Below are 13738 nucleotides of genomic sequence, written 5' to 3'. Positions count from 1 at the left end.
CGTGCCCCGAAGAGGTGCCTGCTAGCCAGCCCCCTACGCCCCGGGGGTGGACCAGACCCCAGAGCTTTACAGGGTCCTTTGTCCCGGTCCGAATAGGGATGTTTCTAGCCCTGCTAGCCCTCTGCTGTGTCTGCATCCCACCTTATAACTCGACACCACCATATGCGCCCACGTGCGTGTGTAAAGAGGAGTAGTAGCTCTCTTTCTGTCTCTTTTTCACCATTACACAGAGCTTTGGTTTCTTCCCACGGTTCTTAGAAAAGCCAGTGTTGGAGTGGAGAGGATTAGAGTGGTAGAGGGGAGATACAGCCCCTTCTTGTCTTCCCTTGCTAGCCATCATCACTGTACTTAAAGCTGTACAGAAGGCAGACTGTGCTTCACTGAACCTCCAGCACTGGCCTAGGTAGGTCTTGTCTGCTTTCTCCTAAAAATGAGCACTGCTAAAATTCCCTGTCTTCTCTGTTACCCCAACTAACGGGAAGCAGCTTTTCCCCTTCAGTACTTAACTGTATCTTTGGCAGCATATCCCTATATGAGTCTGAATTGAGTGTGAATCTGGAATGCCTTAAGTTGATGCTCCAGTAAGAGTCGGATCAGATTTCAAGCACCTTATTTGTAAAGCAGACTGGGAATTTGTCAATCCTAAAACCAAAACTTGTAATGAATTACATAATACTGTGCTCCCTGTGCTACTATTAAAAACAAAGCAAACACCAAAATTCCTTTTTCCTGGTGTGTTATTCTGCAGCTGGCTGTTGTCTCCTTGACAGCTTTTTTTTTTTTTTTAATAGCTGTTTCAAACAGAGGTCTAGTTTAACACACCAAGTTTGAGCTCATAACACTGGGATAGCAGTGGAAGATGGGAGATGATGTAACTAGTCCAGACATTGTCTCTTGGGCAGAGGCAGATGCTTGAAATTATTGGGGGATTTTGAACACCTTGACTCTGAAGCAGGAGCAGTCTTTACACAATGGATAATGCCTTTTTGAGTACCTTAATACATAAATCAATAGGAAAACGTACTGAGATTTTAATTAATTAAGTTTTAAATTCAGCATTCTCTTGAGATGAGTGCTTGTTGGAGACAGCGCAGAGAAGCCTGCGGGAGGTCATTTATGTGCAAGGTTTTAATTGCATCTGATAATGGCTATGAAGTTAATGTGCTTTTACAGAGAACTTGGGTTCTGGTGCACATATGTATGCCAGTTAACAGAACCAAAAGAAATTATTGCTGTGATGGACATACTCTCATAAGTTTATACTAACAGAGGTCCACGTGGTTTGGCAGTTGCTCTAGGGAAGAACCTGGAATCACATGCCCATTATTATATTGCATGGGAAAACTTTCCTTCTTTAGTATGTAAATAGGTTACAGACTGGACTGGTCTGCCAGCATCCCCTGTCATTTAGTTTGTCAACGTGGTAATGGCTCTTTTACCAAGAGCTCCTTCAACTGTCCCCTCCTGTATTGGTCCGCTATTCTGGGAGGCGAACGGCCAAAACCTGTTCCCCGAAAATTGTCAGATAAACCAAATAGCACCAGAAAATATTCCAGTTTGTTTTTCTCGTGACTGCACTGTTTTTACCTGTAGTTATTGTGGGGTGGTTTTTTGTTTGGGTGGTTTTTTTTTTTAAACAAAGTCTATGCCCATGTCAACTACCCTACAGGAAAGCAGAAATTTTGGGATTCAAATGGTTACCATATACAGGCTCTCAAAGAGATAATTTTTTATTTATAGAGTGTTTTGAAAGTATACCTGGGGAGCAAAAACTTCTGACATTTTATAGTGTCATAAAGTGTTTGCCAGAAATAAAAAACAGTTTATTGTTTTGATACTGTGGTGTCTGACTGAAGTTGTAGTTTAGATGCCTTGAGACACTATTTTGAATGTTGCTGTGGGCTCAGTCCATAAAAGAGAATGAAACTATGAGTTGGTTGAAATACAGTTTCCATGATATAACAGCATTTAATCTGAATATTTGGGGTCAAGTCAAAGGATTTTGGCTTGAGAATGTTTAAAGGTGGGGTTTTTTTTCCATTGTGGTATTTTAATGACTATGCAGCTTCTTGAGGAAAAACATGTTTTCTACACCCCCACCCGCAAGTCCTTTGTCGGCCACCTTCTTCCCTCCCAATATTGAGAGCAAACACCCTTGAAAAATTGTTTGTTACTACCCATAGTAGAAAACAAGAGGGGATATCCATGTGCATCCTCTTTACTTGTTTCTTTTCTAGGTATGCATTTCAGTTGCAGACACGGAACTGTCTTGTATTGTACAGACATGTCTAGAAAAGTATCTGAATTGTTTTCATAGTTTATCATAAAAGTTTTTGTAGCCTGTTGAAACAGCATTCTTTTTGGATTCAGTAATTAAGGGAATTGTTGCATATGATTGGAAGTTGTGTTTGATATATAAAATCTTATTTTGCCTTAAATGTGTTTTAAAAACTCAGCCTTTATAGTTAAAACAATTTCGTTGCTGTCATTACTTTCATTATTGTCATCTTGCAAAGTAAATCTTAGTCATAAAGTTTCTGTGGTGGTAAAGGAAAATTCTCTCTGGTTTAGCTGTGTTTCAGTTTTGGGTTTGTGCCTGCCTGCTCTTTTTCTCTAGATGCTGCAGAGATATGCACGGCTTTGTACAGCAAGGTGAAAAATGTATCATTTTGTAACAAAAGTAACTTGCTTTCAGTAGCTTTTGTGCTCACTTCAGTGTTTCAGATGAGCGCTGAAGATTTTGTTTGCTCTTTAAATGGCAAAAGGCGTAGGGATAAGGGAGAGGCTGGTCCAAAGGTCAGGGTAATAGCCTAGGACTTGGAATTAAACTGGCAGTTTCCTTCTGCTGCAGATTTTGGGTGTATTGTTGGCCAAATTTGTGTTCTAGCTGTGAATTGGGTTTAATAGTACTATTTGAGTTTGTAGGAATGACATGAGGATAGAGATATCAAAGCAAAACTATTTTGTTCTTCATCTCCTGTCCTTGCCTGACATCCTACTTCCCCATACTTGGTAGGTGGTGCTCTCACTTTTGCTGTATGGACTCTTGCTCAGTAGCATGGGAGAAGAGGAAGGACTACATCAAACACAGTTACTGGTATGTCATTTTTTGTTTCTTAAATTAAACCATAACACAGTATTTTGTGCAGTTGCAAGAACAGGGTGACAAAGAGCTGGCTTTATGGTGTAAGACACTAATTGGAAGCAAGTGTTATAAAAAACCCCCAGTGAATGCTGTGAAAGGTTTACCTTTAAGAATCCATAAACATTTTTCCTCTGCTCCTACATGCCCAAGTGTGTGAGTGATGTATTGAGGTTTTCAAGTTTTCTGCTGTGTTCTGTTTTCTGTTGGTGTGCCTTCGAAGGCATTTAAATGCCAAACATTAGGTGTATGTAAACCAGGTTAACATTCAATTGAAGTTTTAATTACTCTTCACAAGAATATAAGTTGAAATAAAAGAAACTGCAAACTCTGCACAGTGTTTAATGTTTGATGACATGGTTTGTTAATAGTCCCAAAAGATCTTTCTAGAGGTTGTTTCACATGGAGGAGAGGGTGAGTGGCTGTACATAAATAGGATATCCTCTGATAGGAAGTTTGCAGGAATGTCTAAAAATCTGGAAAAGGCACTGTCAGGCAGAAACATGGGTTATATTTAATGAGAGTTATGCAAATATGTTAGGTTACAGGATAAAATTTTTAAAGAAACTTCTAAAGTGTTTAATATATTGTTATTCCATGGATAACTTTTTAAGAAATAATGAAAAATAACCATAAGACCAAGTTCATGTCTTCTATGTTGTAGTCTCTGCACATTAAGATTTCTAAAGAGTTTTGTACCTTCAGTGGAAAGGAGTCTTTTAAGAGTCAGCAAATCCCAAAAAAGGTTATTTCATGGATACGTACAGCAATGTAAGAAGTGTTGTACGGAGTCAAACCAAGTGTTTATCTCGCTACTGTGCTATCTCCAGGTTTTCACAGTAGATAAGCATGTAATGTATTTTGAAAAGAACAGTGTTGTTGCCCTTTGGTGGATTTTTAGTGACTCTGAAAAGCTGAGAGAGAGCTCTCAGAAAATACATGGAATATACTGTAGCAACCAGAAAAGCAAGGTAGAGTTTAGGGCTTACCAAGGGAAATGGGAAATTATATAGAAAGACACTGCAATAGTATTTTGGTTTTATCAGCTTTTAGTTGAAAAACTGTGTTTTGTTTGGGTTACTGCATTAAAAAAAAATCCCCAGATATTGGACAAACAGGAATTTTAAGGACAGAAGACTTAGAAGGGAAGTAACGAAGAAGCATAAATGGAAAGATCAGATACCAGCTTTCATTTGCAGCCTGATTTTTTTATAAGACTAGAAGAAATTATACCTACTGCATTAAAAAAAAAAGCTACTTTGTATTCCAAGGATCAGCTGCAATATTTGCATGAGGCACTGTTGTCAAAAATAGTGCAATTCAGAAGAGCTGAGGCTGGTACTTGAGAGGCACACCTTGGAAAGTTCAGCAAGTGACTTTTAGATGTGAATAATGAGAAGCCTGCATGCAGCCTGTGTATTTTTAGCTGGTGAACCTAAACTAGGAATACAGGAATTTTGCTGTCTTAAGTCAACTGGGAAAGGAGTATAGTAGCCCATATGGAGGATGACTGTTACTATCCTTATTGGACTTGCACAATTCTTATTGGAATTATGCAGTTCACCTCCTCACCTGAGTAAGGGAACCAGAAGGACTGCTTTGGGCACCTCAGCTGAATGTCTCAAGTTACATGGAACAAATCTAGATACTACTCTCTGTGTAGCCAAAATAAGCTAATCTTTTCACAAATGCTGCCCGTAGTATTTTCTTTCATGTTGCTTTGTTAGGCATGTTAATATTCTGGAGGGGTCAGATCTTTTAAAGATGGTGTGCCAGGTTGTATTTTTATTTCCAAAATTAGAGGTTAAGCATGCCAGTAGAAACTCGGGAGGAGCGAGGAGACACTGCCTCTCCAGTAGGTGAAATACAGCCATTGAGATGTTTGCTTCTGTGCGAAGCAGCGGCTCCTGACTTCCATCAAGTGTGGAGCTTCATGGGAGCCAGGAGCTGGGAGCCCCTGCCTCTCTCCAATGCCATGCCTTGTGGACCTGCTCACCCCTGGTTCCTGAATGCCGTCTTTGGGACCCAGTCCATATGTTCCTGACCCATGTTGTACCACACTGGCTTTCTATAACCTGGTATGACAATTCTGATGTTTCTATCTTTAAAGAATTTGCTTTTTAAATTTAAGATTAAAATTTGCTGTTCTGTTTTTTAGTCTTTTTTTGCTTCTCCCCTCCCTCCTGAGCTGTTGACGTTGTACAAGATTTGTTTGTTTTTTTTAACAGGACACAATGTTTGTTCGAGGACTAAAGAGAAAATGTTTTGATGGTGAAGAAGATATTGAAGGGACTCTGGCTGGTATTAAGGCTATTCCTTCCTATAATCTTCAGAGGCAGTCACTTTTAGATATGTCCTTGGTTAAACTTCAGCTGTGTCACATGCTGGTTGAACCCAACCTCTGTCGTTCGGTACTTATAGCCAACACGGTACGTCAGATCCAAGAGGAAATGACTCAGGATGGGACTTGGCAGATGATAAATACACAGAGTACAGGGCAGACATCCCTGGATCGTCTTGTTTCAACAGATATCCTCTGTCGTTCATCTAGGGAACAAGCTGAGGGAAAGCATGTTCCAGGCTATGGTACTTTGAGTAAAGACTTTGAGGGTGACGAGGGACAAGATAGTTCAGAAACTATGTCAACAGCCTCTTCAGTGCAAGCTCCGAGAAACCTGCAGAGCAACGTGTGGGAAATGGAGAATCCACAAGAAAATAAAGGAAACTTTCAGAAATCTTTAGATCAAATATTTGAGACACTGGAGAATAAAAGTCCTAATTCGGTTGAAGATCTGTTTTCAGAAGTTGACAATTCTTACTATGATCTTGATACTATGTTAACAGGCATGATGAGCAACACAAAAATGGGACATTGTGATGGGCTTGAAACATTTTCTTCTCCAACAAATACAGCTTCTAACTCTAATTGTAAATCTGATCTTAATGAGCTTGATCATATTGTGGAAATCCTTGTTGAATCCTGAAACTCCTTGTGTAGGAGGTAAAGGTCTGTTAATGCGAAGAAAAGACTTGAGAGTTTAATGTTAATGGGAAGAAAAGACTCCATAGTTTGTTCTATCAAATCTGCACGAGTATTTTACAAATATCTATATATTATATAGATATATATATTAAGAAGCACTTCATATTGCAAAATAGTGTTAACTCTTAAAGTTAACCTGCAACTTGTAGTGTAATAATCTGATTTATCGTCCACTGAACTGTAAGTACATACGGTAAATGTTTCTAAGTTTGGGGTCCGAGGCTCTTGAAATTGGGTTCCTTTTACCAATTTGTTTTAGCCTTTGATGGAGGATAAGCTCAGTGAGAGGAACTCTGTCATCTTCTTATACTTCTCCCCATAAAAATGATAATAAACCGAGAGAGAAGTTGGATAACTGGTTTCCTATTTTCCTCCGGTTTCCACTTTGTGGTGTGTTAGCCACAAAACTCCTACCATATCTGCTGCTTCTGTTCTAAGTCTCTACATGGCTCTTAAAGAGCAGTATGCAATAGTTCCTGTTACCCTTGCTAGCTTCTTCTGGGTTTTGCTACAATTTTTACTTCACAAATAGTTTTAAAGTGTTTACTGGTGTTTAGATCTTTCCAGGTATTTTCCTAAAATATATTTTTACTACAGATGTTATGTCAGCTGCTAACTTAGTAACTTTTGATCATATCTGCAGTTGATGTATTTTTTGCAAGATTTTCAAAAAGGGATGTTTTTTTACCATGAGCTACCTAATGTAGTTCAGTAAAGTGTATGTAAATGTAAATATACGATTTTATACTTTACATTAAAATGTAAGAGCTGTTTTCATTATTCTGTTTTATAGAGTAGTACTTTACTAAATTGAGAATTGTACATTTATGCTTTTCATACCCCGCATACTTGAGTATCATTATAGGAAGAGCTTTGATCCAGCTAGATACAATTACATTTAATTCATTTCAGACCATACTTTTTGTTAACTACAAACCTAAATTACGTAGGTTTTTATTTATGTGTATTTATATGTAAATGTCATCAAGTGAATTGTTTATCACTGAAGTCTACCATCAAATATTTGTTTATATGGGATAACTATCTTGCACTAATTACTACAAAAAGTGTTATTAGCGGCCTTTAAATCTCACTGGTATGTCATGATGTCTTGTCATAATTAATATGCTCCACTCTTACCAAGGGTTTCCTCTTGGCTTTTTTTTTTTATAATAACAAAAGATAATACAACATGGGATGGTGGTCTTTTCTTCACACTCAGTTTAGAATGTATATAATAAGACTTCTTCCTATGAGGCTTTTTTAGGGGAAAGGAATAATTCAAGTATGGTTTTGTTACAAAATAACAAATGTTTGCCATCACAAGCTGCTGCTGGGGAAAAAGCCCCAAGCTAGCAGGGAGCAGAAAAAGGGAAAAGATGGACTGGTTTCTGGAATGTGTTAGTGCTGGCTCTGCCAGGGGAGACATCTGCCAGTGACTCGGTTGTTTTCTGTAGATCTGAACCAAGCAAGTTGCTGAACATGAAGAGAAAACCTTGCTGTGTCTGACAAGCTCTGCCTTCCCACGAGTGACCTTCCCTACTATGCACTGTCCTTGGCAGATCCTCAAACCCCTGAAAAGGGAACTGGGAGGGGGGGAGAAGTACCAAGGGGGTGTTAAGGACCTTTGAGTATCACATCAAGAAAAGGAGACCACTGAGCTTATGTTTTAAACAAGTGCTTTAGAATCATGTGCTTTGAGGAAAAATTAGAGCATTTAGCTAAATTTTTCAAACTCAATAGTTACATGAATATTGGTTCCATTGCATGAAACCACACACTTGGTGTGAGTCTTCAGTGAATCTGAAAGTGTTTCTTGTATTAAGTTTGGCATAACATAATCTGTAGTGACTGTAGTAGTTAAGCTTTGCTTCCTCAATTAAAGCTTGATTAATAACTTCATATTAAAGGACGAAATACCACATAGGCACTTGCAAGTTCAGTCCATACGATATAGCTGGACCAAAGAAAAGCCAATGCTACATGTCTTAATCAATTGAGATGGGTGTTGCAGTAGTTCATCTTGCTTCAGGAGTCTACAAATGTTGATCAAACTGTCATACCTCCCAATGAAATAACAGTCTGCTTTATTTGGTAGTGTTTGTTGTAAAGGTTGCTCCAAAATTATAAACCTGCAGGTAATTTTTGCTTGATGCTTTTCTGCGTGTGAACCACTGAATTGGACAGCAGATGCCTTAGGGTAAAGCAGAAAGCCAGGCAGTTTTATAAAGGGAACATCATTGTTAAATTGAATAACTAAATATCTTCTGTTTCTCTGGAAAGTTCCCCGAAACTACTCTAAACTGTCTTTAAATAGTCTGAACTGTCTGCATGTTGCAGGTAGGAATTAGTATCATTTGTTCATAACTGTTATATATGTCAGATGCACGTGTGTGTATTTCTGACTCTATACCTTTATACTGTACAGTGGATCTAGCTGGGTGCATTCCTTTACTGGGGAAGCTGTGCCTAATTAAAACAATTTGTAGCGACTGTGTGGTTTAACGGGAAAGGTATTGGGTAAATATGCTTTTATGGAGTTAAGCATTTAAACAGAAATATGTATCCTGTTTTATTACGTTCTTAAAACTTACGCCAAATATGTGCTTTTACAAGCCTGACATCTTGGCTTGGCAGGTATAAGAATTGGTGTTGCTGAAACTTGCACAGTCACTGTACTGATGTGTGCCTACAACTGGTCTGATTTTGCAGAGACCAGTCAGCTTGTGTCCCCGCTGCTCTAATAACGTGTCTCAGTCTAATTCAGCTGCTTGTGTTTTGCCTCTCCTGGTAGAAAATGAGGAAAAAAGGAATTAAAAAAAAGAGCTTTATTTTCTAACTGCCATTGTAATTTGTTTGCTAGTCTAAAGAGGTACTGGTTAAATATGCATCACTTAAAGGTTAATACAATGTTTCCCCTCTATTTGTTCCTCTGAGGTACTGAGAGACATCAAAAATGATACAGTGCCTGTAAGATGGTAAATTCTAAATTACTTAGTGAGCTGTTAATACAAATGGTAAGAGGTTATACTTGCTGCTGGGGATTTCCTTAATTTCTGCATATAAATGGGAAATAATTTAGCCTCTGTTAAATTAGGAAAGGCTTCTGACAGATTTTGCTGCCATTTTTGTGCTTCTAGGGAAAAGCGTCATGGAGTTTGCATGGCAGTCAATGCCACGTGTGAAACAAGGCTGTTGGTTTGCGTGATGTAACTGGGCTGCACACTTGCACAAAACAAACTTTCAAGCACATAGCTAATATCAAATCTGCTTCTTCCTCAGGTAACCGAGTTACCTTCTCTGTCTCCTTCTGCCTCTGTGCCTGTGGTTTTATTTCTCTTTCTCCCTTGCCAGAAAATACCAGGTTCTGTAGCTCTGGCGTTCAGCAAGTGCAAGAAGTGTGAGGATCCAGGCTGCAGTAACGAGGGCTTGTCTGCCTATTGCTTCCCTGTTTGCTTAGTGTTTGTTGTTTTCTTTTAATCTGTGAGCCTGTCTAGCAAAAGATGTCACTGTCTCTATGAAGAGAGCCATATTTGCCTCAAGGACAAATTTGGTCAATGAAGAGGGAATTTCTTTGGATGAAAAGCACCTTTCCTGACCAGACTGCATTGGGAAAGCAGCAGTGAGGGGTTCCAGCCTTGAACAAAGTAGGGATTCACATGTGAGCTGAGCCTTCAGACTAACCAGGAATTACCTGTTTTGAAAGCTGTCCTTAGACTTTTTTTGAAGTCTCAGGTATGTCTGGGCTGCTTTAGTAGGCATCTTAAAAGACATTATTGTAAATTGACTGAGAGTGTAGCTTCATATTGTAATTACCAGACCATTATGGATTTTTTGTGCCTCGGAATATTGATTTGAGTGTATGGCTGCTTTGCAGTCCTGCAAACTATTCCATATTCCCATACAACTAAAGAGCTGTCAAAAGGTAGAATGAAAAAAAATGCATTTATTTGCTGACATCTAGGATAAGACAAATAAAAATGCTTTCAATAGTGACTTCTGTTCAAAGTGTAAGTATGCTTCTGTCTCAGGTCTAGGATGTATAGTCCCATATGCAAAAAAATATGACATGATGACAAATTTTGTTTGCTCATCAACTCTTAAATGAGTGTGATTTCACACTCTGTGACTAATATTAAAAGTACAAAGCCACCAAGTTTCAAAGAAATGAAATAAACATCTTGGGAACATACATATTTTTGTCAATCTGACTTGTTCAGGGTTTTGCAAGGATTGTCTGAACTCCTTTTGGTGTCTCTTGCAAAGTTGACAGTTAAGATAAATTTTCCTATTTTTTTCAAGGAAGTTGTGTGAAGAGATGAAATCCCATTGAATAATTTAAGTTGTCAGCAAAGAGACTTACTTTAGATGTTTGTAGTGCCTCTTTTTAAAAAAAAAACAGTGAAAAATACTAAAATTTCATTATCTGACATGATTTTCATAAGTTTGTATGGCAGCTCTTGTTTAAAAAAACAATTACTCCTTTGCTTAACCAAGATTCCCCCAAAATGAGTGGTTCATGACCTGAAGAATTATTGTGGTATGTTCATGCATGACCAACATGTCAACAGGAAAACCTAAAGCTAGAGGCAGCTTTGCATTGCAGGGAAAACATTTGAGTAATTTCAACTGTCATCTTCTTAGGAAGGAGTAATTGAAGATACAGGTGAATACGTGATTTCTTTCAAAAACAGAATTAAAAAAAAATTGTATCCACATGTCTGCTGCATTTGAAAATCCCCTAGGAGCATGTGGAAAGTGCAGGTATGTACTGCAATAGTAAAATGCTGCAACAAAGAATCAGTGTATAATATTTTTCATGTGCCAATTACAGACAAGTTTTGAAGAGGAGATCAAGAAAATGTAATGCAACTTCAAATTGGGATTCTGCAAGCCTCCAAAACAGGATTTCTGAAGGGAAGAACAGGTATGGTTCTAAAAAAAAAGTCAAACCTTCAAACAAAACCCAGAAGAGTTTAATACTTAGAGGGGAAAAAAAACCAGTACTTGTAACAAACTCACTTTTCTGTATTTGAGATCATTACTGAGGGAAAGGGTAGATATGGAAAGAACTGGGTGTTGGGATTGTTTTGTGTCCAGTGAGCTGTCAAGTTTAAGATAAAATTGTTGAATGGTTTTTGTTTTAATTGAAGCTCAGTAATGTGGTTTGCTTTTGTGTCTCTGTTTGAAAGGTATAGGGAGAAAGTGCTTTTTCTTGTAAATTGTGATTCTTTTGACAGAATAATGGCTGATTTACTACTCTTGAGAAATATTCAGTAAGGTGGTGGTAGTGTTTTAATAACCATCTTGAGTCATGGCTCTTTTTTTAAAAAAGCATGAGTAAGTGCAGGATTAGTTTGTTCACAGAAGCTTTACCACCAAGAAGAGGTGGTAAAGCTAACCAGGCTTTAGTGCCTTTCTCACCTCCCTGTGGAAACACGGCATACAGGATCATTCTGCCGTTCAGCTTTAGAATAACTAATTAATTTCAACCAAATCTGGCAGATCTCACAGTCACTACATTTTTAGAATTCTTCTAAGTGTGGAGATGAGTGATCAGAAGAAAACTGCGTTCTGTACTGATATCCAGTAATCCAGATAAGGGAGAGACATAAGTTTCCAGGCATGAGACCAGCTTCAATTAGAGCTTGTACCTTAGACTCAGAGGTAATTAATCACAGGCATAAATCCATAGGAAAGCAGTCTTCATTTGTTCCTGTGTTCCTGGAACCATGTTTTTGAATAGATGCCTAGTACAAGGGTAAGGAGAAGTAGCAGACCTCCAATGATCCTTTCAGATGAGTTATATAGAGACCTTGATTGGTTTGGGGGTTGGGTTTTTTTCTGGTTCATGTGAAATCTGCTGCAAAAGCAAAAGTGCTGCTCATGAGAGCGGTATCCTGGCCTGCTGCAGTGAGTATAGTCATACTGAAAGGCCATGTTTAAATCATTAAAAAATCATATTAGGCCTCTGTTTGCCTCGAGCCTAGCTTAAGTCAAAATGGGAGAGCACCAGACTCCTAAAATATGACCTCATTTGAGAAAGTAAGGGCCTTTTAATGAAAGTTTTTTGTCAAGAAAGACCTTAAACAGGAGCTCAGCCCTCTGAATTCTTCACCCTGTGAGACAAGCATGGCTCCTCTAGTGTAAGGTGCAACTTGTATGGAACATGTCACCAAGATGAACTAGTTTCCAATTCCCTTACATGAATCCCACTGTTGACACAAGCAAAAAAAAAAAAAAAAAAAAGAACACCAAACCCTTTGCAAATAATCAGCATATTCTATGTCATTTCTATCAACTTCTCCAAATGTTAAGCCATAAATCCAAAGTTCTAATGTGTGTATTCAAACAACTCCAGGTTCATTTTTTTCATAGCTCTTGTCAGAGCACGTTTGAAACACAACTGCCCTTTCTAGAAGCACCCGCTGTAGAAGGCACGTGCACCCTTTTCTGTTGCACAGAACAAAAATTGGTGACAGAACAGCTGACCACATTAGGGCAATCACTTAAGAAAGTGGGGAGAGCAGGGTGTTGGCATCCTTCTGAGAGGTCTGCTGGACAGGAGGAGAATGGCTGCACCAGAGGCTCAGGCATTGCATTGCTCCCTGGAGCTGTGGAGAGGGAGGAATTGTCCAGGGCTGTGCCAGTGCTGTGAAGCTGCCCCAATGGCGGTCAAGTCTACAAAACCTAGTCTTTGCTCAAGTTATGAGGACACTTTGGTGGTGCTGCTGGTTCAGCTACCCCTGTATGTGCTGCATTAGACATAAAGATTCCAGATCTGTCCCTTCTGCATCAGCTACCTTTGTATGCCTATCTGTTGTCTATTCCTTGGAGATAATCCCTAGCATATGGCAGGGGTCGGTCCTGGTGCAATACTCCTGCTTGTCCCTGGCTGACTTGAGCAGACAGAAGAATCCTGAACATCTTTGAGTTACTCTTCCACTTAAGCTGCAGTGTATGTTGGGAAGGGAAAGGATAAGGGGGGGGGTGGGGTGGATTTTTGGTCCATTCCTCCCTCTCAGTGCTGACACTGGTCTTGGTGCAGCAGATGGACCGTGGGGGTAGGGGTGTCACCCCTCAGCCATTCGGGGAGGCATCCTCCCGTCCAACACAGCCCCAGCAGCGTGTCAAAAAGGATTCATTAATGCCTCTTGCAGCAGCACTCGCTCCCCTTCTGTGCTCCGTGACCCCCGGCAGCGAGGTCAGAGCACAGCTGTGGCCCGGGAATCGGTGGCACTGCACTGCAGGAGAGAGGTGGCCTGGAGACAGGGTCCCCTCACCCCCAGTGAGGGACTACGGGGTCAGCTCTGGCTTTCTGTGCCTCGCTGCCCTTCAGGTTGGGCCCTGCACCCTCCTACCCTGTCACAAGTGCCCGTCAGGGGACACAAGGGCTAAAATATGTTGGACCTGAGGGTTTTTTTTAAAAAAAAAATCAGTTCTCTTTATCTGAATAATCACAAAAAGCAGCTGATCTTTCATCAAAGTTGTAGTGTATCTCCACCAGCCAACTTCAAGTGTTTCTGTAATATTTATTAGACCGACTTAGAACC

At 39.5% G+C, this 13738-nt stretch overlaps 1 protein-coding gene across 1 annotated transcript; it reads left to right on the top strand.

Moving 5' to 3' along the window:
• On the top strand, positions 1 to 7376 carry CDCA4 (cell division cycle associated 4). The gene is given in 6 exon segments (XM_018082817.2): positions 1 to 403; positions 3017 to 3097; positions 4944 to 5112; positions 5115 to 5204; positions 5207 to 5220; positions 5371 to 7376. Coding segments are annotated over 5 exon segments (1068 nt in total). The 5' UTR covers positions 1 to 403; positions 3017 to 3058; the 3' UTR covers positions 6127 to 7376.
• The last annotated feature ends 6362 nt before the right edge of the window (positions 7377 to 13738 follow it).

This window comes from Manacus vitellinus, unplaced genomic scaffold (assembly GCF_001715985.3).
Source record: "Manacus vitellinus isolate BGI_N305 unplaced genomic scaffold, ASM171598v3 scaffold_6_pilon, whole genome shotgun sequence".
Classification (NCBI taxonomy): Eukaryota; Metazoa; Chordata; class Aves; order Passeriformes; family Pipridae; genus Manacus; species Manacus vitellinus.
Note: the sequence above shows the minus strand (reverse complement) of the source record. Positions and strands in the feature narration are given on the sequence as shown.